The 19,601-nt window shown below is 52.2% G+C and overlaps 1 protein-coding gene across 2 annotated transcripts in view; it reads left to right on the top strand.

The window, feature by feature from the left end:
- Nucleotides 1-14,356, top strand: part of bbs1 (Bardet-Biedl syndrome 1) — a 41,213-nt gene extending 26,857 nt beyond the window's left edge. For both annotated transcript variants that reach the window (XM_067975565.1, XM_067975566.1), the window contains exons 14-17: nucleotides 1,356-1,489; nucleotides 3,306-3,440; nucleotides 6,554-6,640; nucleotides 9,505-14,356. In XM_067975565.1, coding sequence (XP_067831666.1) covers nucleotides 1,356-1,489; nucleotides 3,306-3,440; nucleotides 6,554-6,640; nucleotides 9,505-9,591 — 443 coding nt within the window. In that variant the 3' untranslated portion in view covers nucleotides 9,592-14,356. The remainder of the gene's footprint in view (nucleotides 1-1,355; nucleotides 1,490-3,305; nucleotides 3,441-6,553; nucleotides 6,641-9,504) is intronic.
- Nucleotides 14,357-19,601: the final 5,245 nt, after the last annotated feature.

Raw genomic sequence — 19,601 nt, 5'->3', positions numbered from 1 at the left:
TTTCTCTCCTCTCCCTAGCTCCCTACCTCTCTCCCTCCTTTCCTTGGCCCTCCCGTCCTCCCTCCCTCCCCTCCTCTGTCCCTCACTCCCACCTTCTCTCCCTCCTTCCCACCATTTCACCCGCCCTTTCTTCTTCCCTCCCCTCCCTCCCATCATCTGTCCCTCACTCGCGCCTTCCCGTCCTTCCTCCTTCCCACCCTCCCGTCCTCCCTCCTTCCCTCCCTCCCCTCCCTCCCTCCCTCACTCCCTCCCCTCCCTCACTCCCTCACTCCCTCCCTCACTCCCTCCCATCCTCTGTCCCTCTCCTCTCTCCCTTCCCTCACTTCCTTCCCTCCCCTCCCTCCCATCCTCTGTCCCTCACTCGCGCCTTCCCGTCCTCCCTCCTTCCCACCCTCCTGTCCTCCCTCCTTCCCCTCCCTCCCTGCCTCCCTCCTTCACTCCCTCCCATCCTCTGTTCCTCTCCTCCCTCCCTCACTCCCTCCCGTCCTCCCTCCCTCCCTCCCTCCCTCGCAGGCTGGTAGCGGTGGATCAAACTGAATGGGATTTCTTGGGGTCTTCCCCTCCCCCCCCACCTATCTTGTGGGGTCCTTGTTCGGTTGTGTCCCACAGGGACCCGTTGCCATCCCATTCCTCGCCCAAGAGGCCGTTCTCCACGTGTGTGAGAGCGTAGACCGCGAGTGACAACGGGAGACCGTCATAACCGAGCCCGATCCTGCCCTCACCTGGCATCCACACAGATGCACTTTCCACTAAGGGGTCAGTGGATCATGATCAGGGGCTAATGGTAGCACTGCTACAGCCCACCCTGAGTGAGACCAGTGCCCACGGTGGGGCTGGGGCCCCGGGAGCATGCTCTGTTCAGCTCATTCGCTCACCTGGCGGTGCATTCAGTCGCTGAGTCACAGGATTTGTTTTATGAGGCGAGATTGACGTCACCTCGTCAGCCGGTGAGTTGGAGATGGGGTGGGACTTAACGACAGGACTCACAGCAAACAGTATACTTTACATCAAAATAGACAGTTTGCTTCGGGTCCTGCTGGAGATAGATATATTTCTTAATGCTAAAGGGATATGGGGAAAAAGCGGGAACAGGGTACTGAGTTAGACGATCAGCCATGATCATTTTGAATGGCGGAGCAGGCCCGAAGGGCCGAATGGCCTACTCTTGCTCCTATTTTCTATGTTTCAATGTTTCTATCTCCAACTCATTAACGGGCGCAGTGGTGTCAGTGGACACTCTGTTAATCTTTGCATGCTCCTGCCACCGTATTCTTGGTTAGTGATTCCCCGGCTGTGTTGTCCCATTAATCGACGTGTGTTATTCCCCTCCCCGCCCCCCCCCACCCTGTTAAAAGCTATGCACAGGGCCTTCCAAACAGATTTGTACCGACTGCGTCTCACGGCATCGCGAGCGTACGCCAAGGCTCTCGAAGCAAGCTTGGCGCCGGTCTCTGCCGACCCCACGGAGCCGCTGAAGATGAACGCTGTGGTGAGTCTCTCACCTCCTGCCCGGGGAGGCAATTCTAGCGCACCACTTGCTGCTGGGCTGGGTACAAGAAAAAGCCTGTTGTCCGATAGAAACAGTCTATTCACACAGCAAACAGAGTCTAATCAAGCAGCGCACTATAGCCAACAGTCTACAGAGTCCATTTAAACAGTGGACTACAGCAAACAGTCTACAGAGTCTATTTAAACAGTGCACTACAGCAAACAATCTACAGAGTCTATTTAAACAGTGCACTACAGCAAACAGTCTACAGAGTCTATTTAAACAGTGCACTACAGCAAACAGTCATAAGAGTCTATTTAAACAGTGCACTACAGCAAACAATCTACAGAGTCTATTTAAACAGTGCACTACAGCAAACAGTCATAAGAGTCTATTTAAACAGTGCACTACAGCAAACAGTCATAAGAGTCTATTTAAACAGTGCACTACAGCAAACAATCTACAGAGTCTATTTAAACAGTGCACTACAGCAAACAGTCTACAGAGTCTATTTAAACAGTGCACTACAGCAAACAGTCATAAGAGTCTATTTAAACAGTGCACTACAGCAAACAATCTACAGAGTCTATTTAAACAGTGCACTACAGCAAACAGTCTACAGAGTCTATTTAAACAGTGCACTACAGCAAACAGTCATAAGAGTCTATTTAAACAGTGCACTACAGCAAACAATCTACAGAGTCTATTTAAACAGTGCACTACAGCAAACAATCTGCAGAGTCTATTTAAACAGTGCACTACAGCAAACAATCTACAGAGTCTATTTAAACAGTGCACTACAGCAAACAGTCATAAGAGTCTATTTAAACAGTGCACTACAGCAAACAATCTACAGAGTCTATTTAAACAGTGCACTACAGCAAACAGTCTACAGAGTCTATTTAAACAGTGCACTACAGCAAACAGTCATAAGAGTCTATTTAAACAGTGCACTACAGCAAACAATCTACAGAGTCTATTTAAACAGTGCACTACAGCAAACAATCTGCAGAGTCTATTTAAACAGTGCACTACAGCAAACAATCTACAGAGTCTATTTAAACAGTGCACTACAGCAAACAATCTACAGAGTCTATTTAAACAGCACACTACAGCACACAGTCTACAGAGTCTATTTAAACAGCACACTACAGCAAACAGTCTACAGAGTCTATTTAAACAGCACACTACAGCAAACAGTCAGAATGGGTTAATGAGGACAGGTTGCAGAGACTGGGCTTGTATTCCCTCGAGTGTAGAAGATTAAGGGGTGATCTAATCGAGGTGTTTAAGATGATTAAAGGATTTGATCGGGTCGATAGAGAGAAACTATTTCCTCTGGTGGGGGGAGTCCAGAACAAGGGGGCAGAACCTTAAAATTAGAGCCAGGCCGTTCAGGGGTGATGTCAGGAAGCACTTCTTCACACAAAGGGGAGTGGGAATCTGGAACTCTCTCCCCCCAAAAAAAGCTGTTGAGGCTGGGGGTCAATTGAAAATTTCAAAACTGAGATTTTTGTTGGGTAAGGGTATTAAGGGTTAGGGAACCAAGGCGGGTAAATGGAGTTAAGATGCAGATCAGCCATGATCTAATTGAATGGCGGAAAAGGCCCGAGGGGCTGAATGGCCTCCTCCTGTTCCTAAGTTCCCATAATGGGCGTTCCCTCTCTCACCTTGACCTCTCACCCCTCTCAGTGAGTAACCCTTGGGGTTGAGGTCCAGAGTGACCCAACGGCAGGGAGAGCTGGGGAGGGGAAACGATGTTGGGAACCGGGGAGCGTTTACGTTATTGAAACATCGGTACCTGTCTCCACCCCAGGTCCAGGGCATCGGCCCATCGTTCAAGTTGACTCTGAACATTCAGAACACCTCAGCAACCCGACCCGTCATCAACCTCCTGATTAGCTTCATGTACGATGAGAATCTCTACTCCATCAAGAGGGGTTTCTTTAAGGTGGGACACAGCTTTGTAAATTCATTGGATGCAAATGATTTGGGGTAGAACTGTTGGGGGGTGGGTGGGTGCGAGGGGGCGCAGCTGTAGGAATCCTAGACATAAAAGCCTCTCGGATGGCTCACTGTGCGAGTCCGTTCCTGTTGTGGCTCTGAACTGCACAGGAAGATCCCAGACTTGGTTTGCCGTCTGCTCCGACTCGGCGGGGGCAGAAGTGGAGGTGCTGCGTTAATCTCAGCCCACCCCTCAGGGCCGGGGAGGAACCTGGGGTCCCCGCTCACGGCGACCAGGTGTTTCCTTCTGCAGTTGAATAGTCCGGACTCTTCGTGCGGCCACACCCCGGGGGGGGGGGGGGGGGGGGAGGGGAGGAGCGGGCGAGCTTACCGCAGGGGCAAGCCTGTGCGCGCGGAACCGTAGCTCAGCGTGAGTCGGCGCCCTAAGGAGAGGAGCCCGCCCGCGAGTACACCCCGTGGGCTGCACGTGGCTCGCAGGCAAGTAGTGGGCTTGTTCAGTGAATGATTCTTCTTCCGTTCCTGGAACAAGGGAAAACCTGTGGCCGTATAATGGGGAAGTGCGAAATCGCTGCAGTCACTACAGTCCCACATGAGACAGCACAGCACGCACAATCCAGCCACTGGACTGACTGACTGGAATCTCCCAGATAAAAGCAAGACCAGATCGTGTGTTTCTGTCGTGCCTTTCGCCATCTCGGGACGTCCCAAAGCGCCTCACAGCCAATTAAGTACTTTTTTTTTGAAGTGTAGTCACTGTTGTAATGTAGGAAACGCGGCAGCCAATTTGCGCACAGCAAAATCCCACAAACAGCAACGTGGTAATCACCAGATCATCTGTTTTTTTAGTGTTGTTGGTTGAGGGATGAATATTCGCCCCAGGACACCGGGGAGAACTCCCCCTGCTCTTCTTCCAATAGCGGCCGTGGGATCTTTTACATCCAACCTAAGAGGGGCAGACGGGGCCTCGGTTTAACGTCTCATCCGAAAGACGTCACCTCAGACAGTGCAGCACTCCCTCAGTACTGGCACCGGGGGAGTGTCGGCCTGGATTATGGGGCTCAAGTCTCTGGAGTGGGGGCTCGAGCTTTTGACTCCGAGACGAGAGAGAGAGAGACCCACCGAGCCACAGCTGACAGATGAAAGCCCACCACAGTCAGGGCTGGTACCCTGTCAGTGATACCATAATGTACACAGCCTCACGCACAAACACATACACACGTGTACAAACACGCACAAACTCTCGTGAGGAATGGCCATGTGGGGATTTACTAGGGAACTGCAGGCAATGAAAATAACCTTCAGGAGAGAAGTATTTTCTTTAAATCTGGGAAGACTGAATCATCAGTTGCCTGATACATACTTTGGTTCTGTCTTTACAAGGAGGGCACAAATAACCTCCCGGAAATGTTAGGGAACCAAGGGTCTAGTGAGAGGGAGGAACTGAAGGAAACCAGTATTAGTAAAAAAAAATAGTGCTAGGGAAATTAATGGGGCTAAAGGCTAACAAATCCCCAGGGCCTGATAATCTACATCCCAGAGTATTAAAGGAAGTGGCCCTGGAAATAGTGGATGCATTGGTGATCATCTTCCAAAATTCTATAGACTCTGGAACAGTTCCTACAGATTGGAGGGTGGCAAATGTAACCCCACTATTTAAAAAAGGAGGGAGAGAAAAAGCAGGGAATTACAGACCAGTTAGCCTAACATCAGTAGTGGGGAAAATGCTCGAGTCTATTATAAAGGATGTGATAACAGAACACTTGGAGGGCATTAACGGGATTGGACAAGTCAGCATGGGTTTATGAAAGGGAAATCATGCTTAACAAATCTACTGGAGTTTTTTGAGGATGTAACTAGTAGAATAGATAGTGGAGAACCAGTGGATGTGGTGTACTTGGATTTTCAGAAGGCTTTTGTAAAGGTCCCACACAAGAGGTTAGTGTGCAAAAATTAAAGCACATGGGATTGGGGGGAATATACTGGCATGGATTGAGAATTGGTTGACAGACAGGAAACAGAGTAGGAATAAACGGGTCTTTTTCCGGGTGGCAGGCAGTGACTAGTGGGATACTGCAGGGATCAGTGCTTGGGCCCCAGCTATTCACAATATATATCAATGATTTGGATGAGGGAACTAAATGTAACATTTCCAAGTTTGCAGACGACACAAAGCTGGGGTGGAATGTGAGCTGTGAGGAGGATGCAAAGAGGCTCCAATGTGATTTAGACAAGTTGGGTGAGTGGGCAAGAACATGGCAGATGCAGTATAATGTGGATAAATGTGAGGTTATCCACTTTGGTTGTAAAAACAGAAAGGCAGATTATTATCTGAATGGTGATAGATTGGGAAAAGGGGAGGTGCAACGAGACCTGGGTGTCCTTGTACACCAGTCGCTGAAAGCGAGCATTCAGGTGCAGCAAGCAGTTAGGAAGGCGAATGGTATGTTGGCCTTCATTGCAAGAGGATTTGAGTACAGGAGCAGCGATGTCTTACTGCAGTTATACAGGGCCTTGGTGAGACCACATCTGGAGTATTGTGCGCAGTTTTGGTCTCCTTATCTGAGGAAGGATGTCCTTGCCATGGAGAGAGTGCAACGAAGGTTTACCAGACTGATTCCTGGGATGGCAGGACTGACATACGAGGAGAGATTGGGTCGACTAGGCCTATATTCACTCGAGTTTAGAAGAATGAGAGGTGATCTCATCAAAACATATAAAATTCTAACAGGACTAGACAGACTAGATGCAGGGAGGATGCTCCCGATGGCTGGGGGAGTCCAGAACCAGGGGTCACAGTCTCAGGATACGGGGTATGCCATTTAGAACCGAGATGAGGAGAAATTTCTTCACTCAGAGGGTGGTGAACCTGTGGAATTCTCTACCACAGAAGGCAGTGGAGGCCAAGTCATTAGATGTATTCAAGAAGGAGATCGATATATTTCTTAATGCTAAAGAGATATGGGGAAAAAGCGGGAACAGGGTACTGAGTTCGACGATCAGCCATGATCGTCTTGAATGGCGGAGCAGGGCCGAATGGCCTACTCTTGCTCCTATTTTCCATGTTTGGTTGTCTAACTCACTCTGAATCGAACGTTACAGGTTCCGATGCTGGTGCCTGGCCTGACTTATCCCATCGAGACGTTTGTGCAGTGCCTGAGTGACAGAGGGATCTCCGACATCATCAAGGTACGGCTGAGAGCACATCCCACTTCAGTATCATTGTCGGGGATGGGCAGGGACGCCAGAATTGGAGGAGCGCGGAGATCTCGGAGGGTCGTAGGGCCTGGAGCAGGTTGCAGAGATTGGGTGGGGGGGTGGCGAGGCCAAGGAAGGATTTGAGAATTTTAAAACCGAGGCGTTGCCGGATTGTAACCCGTTCGATTCCCCGCTCGCTGCCGTTTCCAAGATGCCCCGTGCCCAAGCACCCTCGGCCAGCCGAGACTGTAGGCGAGAGCCCTGCTCCCGGGCCTCCGTCACTACCGTTCTCGAGCCGGCTGCTGGGAGACACAAAAGGAGAGCAGCCACCCTCCGCCATGATCTTCCTTCGAACGTCCCCCCCTCGTTCTCAAAGGTCTATTTGCCTGGTAACCAGCGGTTCGCCCAAGCGGTTGTTCTTTCCCGTGTCGAGCTCACGCAGCAGGAGCCCAGGGGCCTCGCGGCCCTGCCAGACCCTGTCCTCGTCAACGTTCCGGGCGAGCAGCGGGGAGCTGGTTCCTCAGCCCAGAGATGCTGAGGTCAGTGGAAAATGATTCCGCTTCTCCTCCGAACATAGGAACAGGAGGAGGCCATTCAGCCCCTCGAGCCTGCTCCACCATTTGATAAGATCATGGCTGATCTGTGATCTAACTCCATATACCTGCCTTTGGCGCATATCCCTTAATACCTTCGGTTAGCAAAAAGCTATCTATCTCAGATTTAAATTTAGCAATTGAGCTAGTATCAATTGCCGTTTGCGGAAGAGAGTTCCAAACTTCTACCACCCTTTGTGTGTAGAAATGTTTTCTAATCTCGCTCCTGAAAGGTCTGGCTCTAATTTTTAGACTGTGCCCCCTACTCCTAGAATCCCCAACCAGTGGAAATAGTTTCTCTCTATCCACCCTATCTGTTCCCCTTAATATCTTATAAACTTCGATCAGATCACCCCTTAACCTTCGAAACTCCAGAGAATACAACCCCAATTTGTGTAATCTCTCCTCGTAACTTAACCCTTAAAGTCCGGGTATCATTCTAGTGAACCTACGCTGCACTCCCTCCAAGGCCAATATGTCCTTCCGAAGGTGCGGTGCCCAGAACTGCTCACAGTACTCCAGGTGCGGTCTAACCAGGGTTTTGTATAGCTGCAGCATAACTTCTGCCCCCTTGTACTCCAGTCCTCTCGATATAAAGGCCAGCATTCCATTTGCCTTCTTGATTATTTTCTGCACCTGTTCATGACACTTCAATGATCTATGTACCTGAACCCCTAAGTCCCTTTGGACATCCACTGTTTTTAACTTTTTACCATTTAGAAAGTACCCTCTTCTATCCTTTTTTGATCCAAAGTGGATGACCTCACATTTGTCTACATTGAATTCCATTTGCCACAGTTTTGCCCATTCACCTAATCTATCAATATCGCTTTGTAATTTTATGTTTTCATCGACACTGCTTACAATGCCACCAATCTTTGTGTCATCGGCAAACTTAGATATGAGACTTTCTATGCCTTCATCTAAGTCGTTAATAAATATTGTGAATAATTGAGGCCCCAAGACAGATCCCTGCGGGACTCCACTAATCACATCCTGCCAATGTGAGTATCTACCCATTATCTCCACTCTCTGTTGCCTTTCGCTCAGCCAACTTCCTAACCAAGTCCGTACTTTTCCCTCTATTCCATGGGCTTCTATCTTAGCTAACAGTCTCTTATGTGGGACCTTATCAAATGCCTTCTGGAAGTCCATATAAATAACATCCATTGACATTCCATGTGGTTTCTGCTCAGGAGCTCGACGAGTTGAAAAGGTTGCTCAAAGTGCGCGTGACTCGAGACTGCTTCCCCAGGCCGAGAAAACGAGAGCCCAGCACCATCTCCTGCTCTCTTCTGTGGCTCAGTGGGTCTCTCTCTCTTTCTCGCCTCGGAGTCAGAAGGTCGTGGGTTCGAGCCCCCACTCCAGAGACTCGAGCCCCATAATCCAGGCCGACACTCCCCGGTGCCAGTGCTGAGGGAGTGCCGCACTGTCGGAGGGTCAGTACTGAGGGAGCGCCGCACTGTCGGAGGGTCAGTACTGAGGGAGCGCCGCACTGTCGGAGGGTCAGTACTGAGGGAGCGCCGCACTGTCGGAGGGTCAGTACTGAGGGAGCGCCGCACTGTCGGAGGGTCAGTACTGAGGGAGCGCCGCACTGTCGGAGGGTCGGTACTGAGGGAGCTCCGCACTGTCGGAGGGTCGGTACTGAGGGAGCGCCGCACTGTCGGAGGGTCGGTACTGAGGGAGCATTGCACTGTCGGAGGGTCGGTACTGAGGGAGCGCCGCACTGTCGGAGGGTCAGTACTGAGGGAGCGCTGCACTGTCGGAGGGTCAGTACTGAGGGAGCGCTGCACTGTCGGAGGGTCGGTACTGAGGGAGCGCTGCACTGTCGGAGGGTCGGTACTGAGGGAGCGCCGCACTGTCGGAGGGTCAGTACTGAGGGAGCGCTGCACTGTCGGAGGGTCAGTACTGAGGGAGCGCCGCACTGTCGGAGGGTCAGTACTGAGGGAGTGCCGCACTGTCGGAGGTGCCGAGGCCCTGTCTGCCCCTCTCAGGTGGATGTAAAAGATCCCACGGCCACTATTGGATGAAGAGCAGGGGGAGTTCTCCCCGGTGTCCTGATCGATATTTATCCTCCAAACATCACTAAAAACAGATTATCTGGTCGTCATCAAATTGCTCGTTGTGGGATCTTGCTGTGTTCTTTCTTTCTTTCTCCTCCTTTGTTTCTCTGCCTGCCCCCCGTCCCCGTCCCCTTCTCCGGTTGGGAGCGTAATGGCAGCGGGTGCTGGCTGACGTTGAGCGTACCTTTCTATTTTCCAGGTGTTTGTGCTGCACGAGGGAAGATGTTCACCCCTACTCACTGCTCACATCAACATGCCCGTCAGCGAGGGGCCCGTCGTGGGCTGAGGGGCCAAGACGCAGAGCGCGGTTCCAGCGTCTGAATCCGATTGGACCGGCGAAGGTCGCCGCTCGATTCCCCGTGTTTGCTGCTCTTAAAGATCGTTCCCTCGCCCTCACCGACAGTACATTGCTGCCTTTATCGGCCCCTCTCGGGTGGATGTGAAAGATCCCACGGCCGCTATTGGAAGAAGAGCAGGGGGGGAGTTCTCCCCGGTGTCCTGGGGCCAATGTTTACCCCTCAACCAACAGCAATAAAAAAAAAACAGACGATCTGGGTCATTATCTCATTGCTGTTTGTGGGATCTTGCTGTGCGTAAATTGGCTGCCGCGTTTCCTACATTACAACAGTGACCACACTTCAAAAAGTACTTCATTGGCTGTAAAGCGCTTTGGGACGTCCCGAGGTGGTGAAAGGCCCGGTAGAAATGGGAGTTCTTTCTTTCTAGGAACATAGGAACAGGAGGAGGCCATTCAGCCCCTCGAGCCTGTTCCGCCATTCAATCAGATCATGGCTAATCTCTATCGTCACTCCATTTACCCTCCTTGGTTCCATAACCCAACAAAAATTCATCAATCTCAGTCTTGAAATTTCCAATTGACCTCCAGCCTCAACAGCTTTTTTGGGGGAGAGAGTTCCAGATTTCCACCCCGCTTTGTGTGAGGAAGTGCTGCCTGACATCACCCCTAAACGGCCTGGCTCTAATTTTAAGGTTCTGCCCCCTTGTTCTGGACTCCCCCCACCAGAGGAAATAGTTTCTCTCTATCGACCCTGTCGAATCCTTTCATCATTTTAAACACTTTTTTTATGGGAACGAACATGGTATCAAACCCCCCCCCATATTTCGGGTGAGGATGTGACACACTTTGTGGTTTTGTTCCCCGGTGGTTTTCCCCTGCACCCCGAAAGCACTGGATTTTCCTGGGGTACGTCAAGACCCATTTCCTCCTCCGTCCCGACCTGCCCCTCCCCCACACCTGCCCCGCTCCAGCCTCGACCCCTCCATAGCGCTCCCTGGCCGCCCGAGCTCCCCACTATACAGCGTCCCAGCTCGTCCACCGTCCCAGGTCTCGTTCACCGATCATCTCAGTCTGCACCGAGCTCCATTGGCTCCTCATTCCCCCCCCACAAGCGCATTGAAGTGAGAACTTCCTCGTTTCTGAATCCCTGCACAGCCTTCCGCACCCCCTGCAACCTCTCCCACCCTCTGCTCTTCCACCACGGTGTCTGCAGCTGCATTTCAACCTCTCTCCGTGATTCACCATCCCCCCAACTGTGGAACTCCCTCCCCGAACCCCTCCACCTACATCTCTCACCGCCTTCAAAAGCCTCCTTCGAAGCCTCTCTCTTTGACCATGTACTGTAGTAATGTCAATACCCGCTGTAGTAATGTCGGTACTCGCTGTAGTAATGTCAATACTCGCTGTAGTAATGTCGGTACTCGCTGTAGTAATGTCGGTACTCGCTGTAGTAATGTCGGTACTCGCTGTAGTAATGTCAATACTCGCTGTGGTAATGTCGGTACTCGCTGTAGTAATGTCGGTACTCGCTGTAGTAATGTCAATACTCGCTGTGGTAATGTCAATACTCGCTGTAGTAATGTCAATACTCGCTGCAGTACTGTCGGTACTCGCTGTAGTAATGTCAATACTCGCTGCAGTAATGTCAATACTCGCTGCAGTACTGTCGGTACTCGCTGTAGTAATGTCAATACTCGCTGCAGTAATGTCAATACTCGCTGCAGTACTGTCGGTACTCGCTGTAGTAATGTCAATACTCGCTGTAGTAATGTCGGTACCCGGTAATTGGTCGGAACAAAAGCAGCCACTGCTTGTACTTCTATAGCAACCTCTCCTAATGTCGGAAATTCAGCCCAGAGCACAAGTATAGTGTTTAAAAACAAGGTATATCGCAAATAAGATAAAACCACGAACATACAAACTAAAATGGAGAATGAGGAAACAATAGAAAATGTAATGTTTACATAGGATGTAAAAAGTTATAGAATGTATATATAAGGAGGGGCTGCTGCTCGGCTCCCCCGGCCCCCGACGCTCGGCTCCCCCGGCCCCCGACGCTCGGCTCCCCCGGCCCCCCGACGCTCGGCTCCCCCGGCCCCCGACGCTCGGCTCCCCCGGCCCCCGACGCTCGGCTCCCGTGGCCCCCCGACGCTCGGCTCCCGTGGCCCCCGACGCTCGGCTCCCCCGGCCCCCCGACGCTCGGCTCCCCCGGCCCCCCGACGCTCGGCTCCCCCGGCCCCCCGACGCTCGGCTCCCCCGGCCCCCCGACGCTCGGCTCCCCCGGCCCCCCGACGCTCGGCTCCCCCGGCCCCCCGACGCTCGGCTCAACGATCACGACATACCCTCTATATGGATTTCAAAAGGTTGAAATGCTGACGGTTACGAGCCTTTTAAGGCACCTCAGCTGCCGTCAGAAACCCACGTCACTAAAGATGGGAGCCCCCAGTACTTCAGTCAGCACGCCACACACGCAGTGCCAGTCCTGAGCCCAGAGCAACGATTGGCGCACATCAGAGAGAGAGAGGCCGGGCATGCTGCTCTTACCCAACTATACTGATCGTAGAATCAGACAGCACAGAAGGAGGCCATTCGGCCCCTCTTTGAAATAGCTCCCCAATTTGTCCCACTAGCCCCCGCACCCCCCCATTGCCCTGCAAACTTCTGCTTTACAAATATTTATCCAATTCAAGGCCACTTGGCCTCCTCGCGCTGTCTGATTCTAAATGCACACAGCTGATAGAAATAGGTTTTCGCAAGCACGGTTCGAACATTATACCTGCCCCCTGAGTCACACCTGTCCCCTGAGTCATACCTGCCCCCCCTGAGTCACACCAGCAGGTTCAATTGTGCAGTGATAACGTTGATCATTTAATGACAGTTCAGTATTGATGCCGTGGGAGCCCATCCTCTCTCACTCACTCACTGAAGCAAGCTGGCGAAGTGCGCAGAGCAGAGCGAGGCAGCGTTTCCTGGAATCTACAGGCATCAAGTGATGTCAAAAGGATAAACCAGTTGCGATACAACTCCCCACCCTCCCCTCGAGGGAGTTTTGTTTTCCCCCGGGGTCACAGCCCCTTTTAAGGACGCGGGCCGGCCACCTGCCCTGTCAGGAGCACAGGTTTAAAACCCTTCCACAGTCCTTTATCGTTCTCCCTTTTGAAGTGACTGCGGGACTCGGGTTTGTCACCCCGTCCAGGTTACATCGAATGTATAGCACAGAAACAGGCCATTCGACCCAACTGGTCCATACCAGCATTTAAGCTCCACACCAGCCTCCTCCCTACCCCTCTTCATCTAACAGCATATCCTTCTATTCCTTTCTCCCTCATGTGTTTATCCAGCTTCCCCTTAAATCCATCTACACTATTCGCCTCAACGACTCCATGTGGGAGTGAGTTCCACATTCTCACCACTCTGGGTAAAGAAGTTTCTCCTGAATTCCCGATTGGATTGATCAGTGACTATCTTATATTTATGGCCCCGAGTTCTGGTCTCCCCCACAAGTGGAAACATCTTCTCTACGTTTACCCTATCGAACCCCCCTTCGTAATTTTAAAGACCTCTATAAGGTCACCCCTCGGCCATCTCTTTTCTAGAGAAAAGAGCCTTTCCTGATAAGTTATAACCTCTCAGTTCTGGTGCCGTCTTTGTAAATCTTTTTTTTGCACCTCCTCCAGTGCCTCGATATCTTCTTTACATAATATGGAGCCCAGAACGGTGCAGGATAACTCATTTTGGGGTTTAGAGTGCACGCTCAGGAATCTTAGGGCAAGCGGGGAGAACGACTTGGATCAACGCACAAAGTCTTACAGATTTCTACACCGACCGCACGAACTGGCACCTACTCGAGGTTTTATCACATTTGGTTTTCCATTGATTTTCAACGTAGGAACAGGAGGAGGCCATTCAGCCCCTCGAGCCTGTTCCGCCATTCAATTAGCTCATGGCCGATCTGTATCTTAACTCCGTTTACCCGCCTTGGTTCCCTAACCCTTAATCCCCTCGCCCAACAAAAATCGATCAATCTCAGTTTTGACATTTTCAATCGACCCCCCAGCCTCAACAGCTTTTTGGGAGGAGAGTTTTCTAGATTCCCTCTCCCCTTTTGAAGAAATGCTTCCTGATTCCATTCCTGGCTCTAATTTTGAGGTTACACCCCCTTGTTCTGGACTCCCCCCTCCAGAGGAAATAGTTTCTCTCTATATCTACCCTATCAAATCCTTTAATCATCTTAAAACAATTCAATTAGTTCACCCCTTAATCTTCTATACTCGAGGGAATACAAGCCCAGCGTCCTTGCCCGGCCCCCTTGCCCAGGTTTGCAGTTGAGGGGGGGGGGGCGGACAGCCCTTCTACTGTCGGCGGTTAATGTCTGGGTGGGGTCTGACCGGGGCCTCGCTGTACTCGCCCACCGAGAGTCATGGATCTGCCCCCCACCTTCACCGGGTCCGTTTTATGACGGTCCGGGTATAGTAGAGCAGCCCAGAGGTCTGACACCACAAGCTCCTGATTCCCTGGGTCCCATTCTTGGCACCCATTCGCCCTGCTGTTAACGGGATATTTCTGGGTGGCTGCAGAGAGCTGCGGACTGTTTCGGCTTTGTTTTTGATGTGGAGATGCCGGTGATGGACTGGGGTGGACAAATGTAAGGAATCTTACAACACCAGGTTATAGTCCAACTGTTTTATTTGTTTTTGTTTTTGTTTTTGGCTTTGTTTTTTGCCTGTGGATTAAAGCGCATTGATAAGTTTTATTTGACCTGTGGGCGTCTCATTTTGTACCGAGAGAAATTCACACCTGATGGTTCAGTGGATAAACGCACAGTGTGATGTGTAACTAAACCGTACAGACCAGGCTGCAACCTCGGGTCTATATTGAGGTGGCTGCTCTGAGTCGAGATGGTGGGTGGGCACTAGAGTAAGCAGCTGTGGGGGGGGGGAGAATTTGACCTTTCCTCATTTTTTCACCATAGGTTTTCGCAAGCACGGTTCGAACATTATACCTGCCCCCTGAGTCACACCTGTCCCCCCTGAGTCACACCTGTCCCCCCTGAGTCACACCTGTCCCCCCTGAGTCACACCTGCCCCCCCTGAATCACACCTGCCCCCCCCTGAGTCACACCTGCCCCCCCTGAGTCACACCTGCCCCCCCTGAGTCACACCTGCCCCCCCTGAGTCACACCTGCCCCCCCTGAGTCACACCTGTCCCCCCCGAGTCACACCTGTCCCCCCCGAGTCACACCTGTCCCCCCCGAGTCACACCTGTCCCCCCCGAGTCACACCTGTCCCCCCGAGTCACACCTGTCCCCCCCGAGTCACACCTGCCCCCCACTGAGTCACACCTGTCCCCCCTGAGTCACACCTGTCCCCCCTGAGTCACACCTGTCCCCCCTGAGTCACACCTGTCCCCTGAGTCATACCTGCCCCCCCTGAGTCACACCAGCAGGTTCAATTGTGCAGTGATAACGTTGATCATTTAATGACAGTTCAGTATTGATGCCGTGGGAGCCCATCCTCTCTCACTCACTCACTGAAGCAAGCTGGCGAAGTGCGCAGAGCAGAGCAAGGCAGCGTTTCCTGGAATCTACAGGCATCAAGTGATGTCAAAAGGATAAACCAGTTGCGATACAACTCCCCACCCTCCCCTCGAGGGTGTTTTGTTTTCCCCCGGGGTCACAGCCCCTTTTAAGGACGCGGGCCGGCCACCTGCCCTGTCAGGAGCACAGGTTTAAAACCCTTCCACAGTCCTTTATCGTTCTCCCTTTTGAAGTGACTGCGGGACTCGGGTTTGTCACCCCGTCCAGGTTACATCGAATGTACAGCACAGAAACAGGCCATTCGGCCCAACTGGTCCATACCAGCATTTAAGCTCCACACCAGCCTCCTCCCTACCCCTCTTCATCTAACAGCATATCCTTCTATTCCTTTCTCCCTCATGTGTTTATCCAGCTTCCCCTTAAATCCATCTACACTATTCACCTCAACGACTCCATGTGGGAGTGAGTTCCACATTCTCACCACTCTCTGGGTAAAGAAGTTTCTCCTGAATTCCCGATTGGATTGATCAGTGACTATCTTATATTTATGGCCCCGAGTTCTGGTCTCCCCCACAAGTGGAAACATCTTCTCTACGTTTACCCTATCGAACCCCCCTTCGTAATTTTAAAGACCTCTATAAGGTCACCCCTCAGCCATCTCTTTTCTAGAGAAAAGAGCCTTTCCTGATAAGTTATAACCTCTCAGTTCTGGTGCCGTCTTTGTAAATCTTTTTTTTGCACCTCCTCCAGTGCCTCGATATCTTCTTTACATAATATGGAGCCCAGAACGGTGCAGGATAACTCATTTTGGGGTTTAGAGTGCACGCTCAGGAATCTTAGGGCAAGCGGGGAGAACGACTTGGATCAACGCACAAAGTCTTACAGATTTCTACACCGACCGCACGAACTGGCACCTACTCGAGGTTTTATCACATTTGGTTTTCCATTGATTTTCAACATAGGAACAGGAGGAGGCCATTCAGCCCCTCGAGCCTGTTCCGCCATTCAATTAGCTCATGGCCGATCTGTATCTTAACTCCGTTTACCCGCCTTGGTTCCCTAACCCTTAATCCCCTCGCCCAACAAAAATCGATCAATCTCAGTTTTGACATTTTCAATCGACCCCCCAGCCTCAACAGCTTTTTGGGAGGAGAGTTTTCTAGATTCCCTCTCCCCTTTTGAAGAAATGCTTCCTGATTCCATTCCTGGCTCTAATTTTGAGGTTACACCCCCTTGTTCTGGACTCCCCCCTCCAGAGGAAATAGTTTCTCTCTATATCTACCCTATCAAATCCTTTAATCATCTTAAAACAATTCAATTAGTTCACCCCTTAATCTTCTATACACGAGGGAATACAAGCCCAGCGTCCTTGCCCGGCCCCCTTGCCCAGGTTTGCAGTTGAGGGGGGGGGGCGGACAGCCCTTCTACTGTCGGCGGTTAATGTCTGGGTGGGGTCTGACCGGGGCCTCGCTGTACTCGCCCACCGAGAGTCATGGATCTGCCCCCCACCTTCACCGGGTCCGTTTTATGACGGTCCGGGTATAGTAGAGCAGCCCAGAGGTCTGACACCACAAGCTCCTGATTCCCTGGGTCCCATTCTTGGCACCCATTCGCCCTGCTGTTAACGGGATATTTCTGGGTGGCTGCAGAGAGCTGCGGACTGTTTCGGCTTTGTTTTTGATGTGGAGATGCCGGTGATGGACTGGGGTTGACAAATGTAAGGAATCTTACAACACCAGGTTATAGTCCAACTGTTTTATTTGTTTTTGTTTTTGGCTTTGTTTTTTGCCTGTGGATTAAAGCGCATTGATAAGTTTTATTTGACCTGTGGGCGTCTCATTTTGTACCGAGAGAAATTCACACCTGATGGTTCAGTGGATAAACGCACAGTGTGATGTGTAACTAAACCGTACAGACCAGGCTGCAACCTCGGGTCTATATTGAGGTGGCTGCTCTGAGTCGAGATGGTGGGTGGGCACTAGAGTAAGCAGCTGTGGGGGGGGGGAGAATTTGACCTTTCCTCATTTTTTCACCACCAATTTTTTTCCTTTCCCCCCTCCCATGGTGTTAGATCCCAGTGTTCCCCAGATGGCCCGGTATTGGATCCCAGTGTTCCCCAGATGGGCCTGGTATTAGATCCCAGTGTTCCCCAGATGGCCCGGTATTGGATCCCAGTGTTCCCCAGATGGGCCTGGTATTGGATCCCAGTGTTCCCCAGATGGCCCGGTATTGGATCCCAGTGTTCCCCAGACTGCCCGGTATTGGATCCCAGTGTTCCCCAGATGGCCCGGTATTGGATCCCAGTGTTCCCCAGATGGGCCTGGTATTAGATCCCAGTGTTCCCCAGATGGCCCGGTATTGGATCCCAGTGTTCCCCAGATGGGCCTGGTATTGGATCCCAGTGTTCCCCAGATGGGCCTGGTATTAGATCCCAGTGTTCCCCAGATGGCCCGGTATTGGATCCCAGTGTTCCCCAGATGGGCCTGGTATTGGATCCCAGTGTTCCCCAGATGGCCTGGTATTGGATCCCAGTGTTCCCCAGATGGGCCTGGTATTGGATCCCAGTGTTCCCCAGATGGCCCGGTATTGGATCCCAGTGTTCCCCAGATGGGCCTGGTATTGGATCCCAGTGTTCCCCAGATGGGCCTGGTATTGGATCCCAGTGTTCCCCAGATGGCCCGGTATTGGATCCCAGTGTTCCCCAGATGGCCCGGTATTGGATCCCAGTGTTCCCCAGACTGCCCGGTATTGGATCCCAGTGTTCCCCAGATGGCCCGGTATTGGATCCCAGTGTTCCCCAGATGGGCCTGGTATTAGATCCCAGTGTTCCCCAGATGGCCCGGTATTGGATCCCAGTGTTCCCCAGATGGGCCTGGTATTGGATCCCAGTGTTCCCCAGATGGGCCTGGTATTAGATCCCAGTGTTCCCCAGATGGCCCGGTATTGGATCCCAGTGTTCCCCAGATGGGCCTGGTATTGGATCCCAGTGTTCCCCAGATGGCCTGGTATTGGATCCCAGTGTTCCCCAGATGGGCCTGGTATTGGATCCCAGTGTTCCCCAGATGGCCCGGTATTGGATCCCAGTGTTCCCCAGATGGCCCGGTATTGGATCCCAGTGTTCCCCAGATGGGCCTGGTATTGGATCCCAGTGTTCCCCAGATGGCCCGGTATTGGATCCCAGTGTTCCCCAGATGGGCCTGGTATTGGATCCCAGTGTTCCCCAGATGGGCCTGGTATTGGATCCCAGTGTTCCCCAGATGGCCCGGTATTGGATCCCAGTGTTCCCCAGATGGGCCTGGTATTGGATCCCAGTGTTCCCCAGATGGGCCTGGTATTGGATCCCAGTGTTCCCCAGATGGCCCGGTATTGGATCCCAGTGTTCCCCAGATGGGCCTGGTATTAGATCCCAGTGTTCCCCAGATGGCCCGGTATTGGATCCCAGTGTTCCCCAGATGGGCCTGGTATTGGATCCCAGTGTTCCCCAGATGGCCTGGTATTGGATCCCAGTGTTCCCCAGATGGGCCTGGTATTGGATCCCAGTGTTCCCCAGATGGGCCTGGTATTGGATCCCAGTGTTCCCCAGATGGGCCTGGTATTGGATCCCAGTGTTCCCCAGATGGCCCGGTATTGGATCCCAGTGTTCCCCAGATGGCCCGGTATTGGATCCCAGTGTTCCCCAGATGGCCCGGTATTGGATCCCAGTGTTCCCCAGATGGCCCGGTATTGGATCCCAGTGTTCCCCAGACTGCCCGGTATTGGATCCCAGTGTTCCCCAGATGGCCCGGTATTGGATCCCAGTGTTCCCCAGATGGGCCTGGTATTAGATCCCAGTGTTCCCCAGATGGCCCGGTATTGGATCCCAGTGTTCCCCAGATGGGCCTGGTATTGGATCCCAGTGTTCCCCAGATGGGCCTGGTATTAGATCCCAGTGTTCCCCAGATGGCCCGGTATTGGATCCCAGTGTTCCCCAGATGGGCCTGGTATTGGATCCCAGTGTTCCCCAGATGGCCTGGTATTGGATCCCAGTGTTCCCCAGATGGGCCTGGTATTGGATCCCAGTGTTCCCCAGATGGCCCGGTATTGGATCCCAGTGTTCCCCAGATGGCCCGGTATTGGATCCCAGTGTTCCCCAGATGGGCCTGGTATTGGATCCCAGTGTTCCCCAGATGGCCCGGTATTGGATCCCAGTGTTCCCCAGATGGGCCTGGTATTGGATCCCAGTGTTCCCCAGATGGGCCTGGTATTGGATCCCAGTGTTCCCCAGATGGCCCGGTATTGGATCCCAGTGTTCCCCAGATGGCCCGGTATTGGATCCCAGTGTTCCCCAGATGGGCCTGGTATTGGATCCCAGTGTTCCCCAGATGGGCCTGGTATTGGATCCCAGTGTTCCCCAGATGGGCCTGGTATTGGATCCCAGTGTTCCCCAGATGGCCCGGTATTGGATCCCAGTGTTCCCCAGATG

Source organism: Heptranchias perlo, chromosome 43, assembly GCF_035084215.1.
Source record: "Heptranchias perlo isolate sHepPer1 chromosome 43, sHepPer1.hap1, whole genome shotgun sequence".
NCBI lineage: Eukaryota > Metazoa > Chordata > Chondrichthyes > Hexanchiformes > Hexanchidae > Heptranchias > Heptranchias perlo.
The sequence above is the reverse complement of the archived record's forward strand: the minus strand, read 5'-3'. Positions and strand labels throughout refer to the sequence as shown.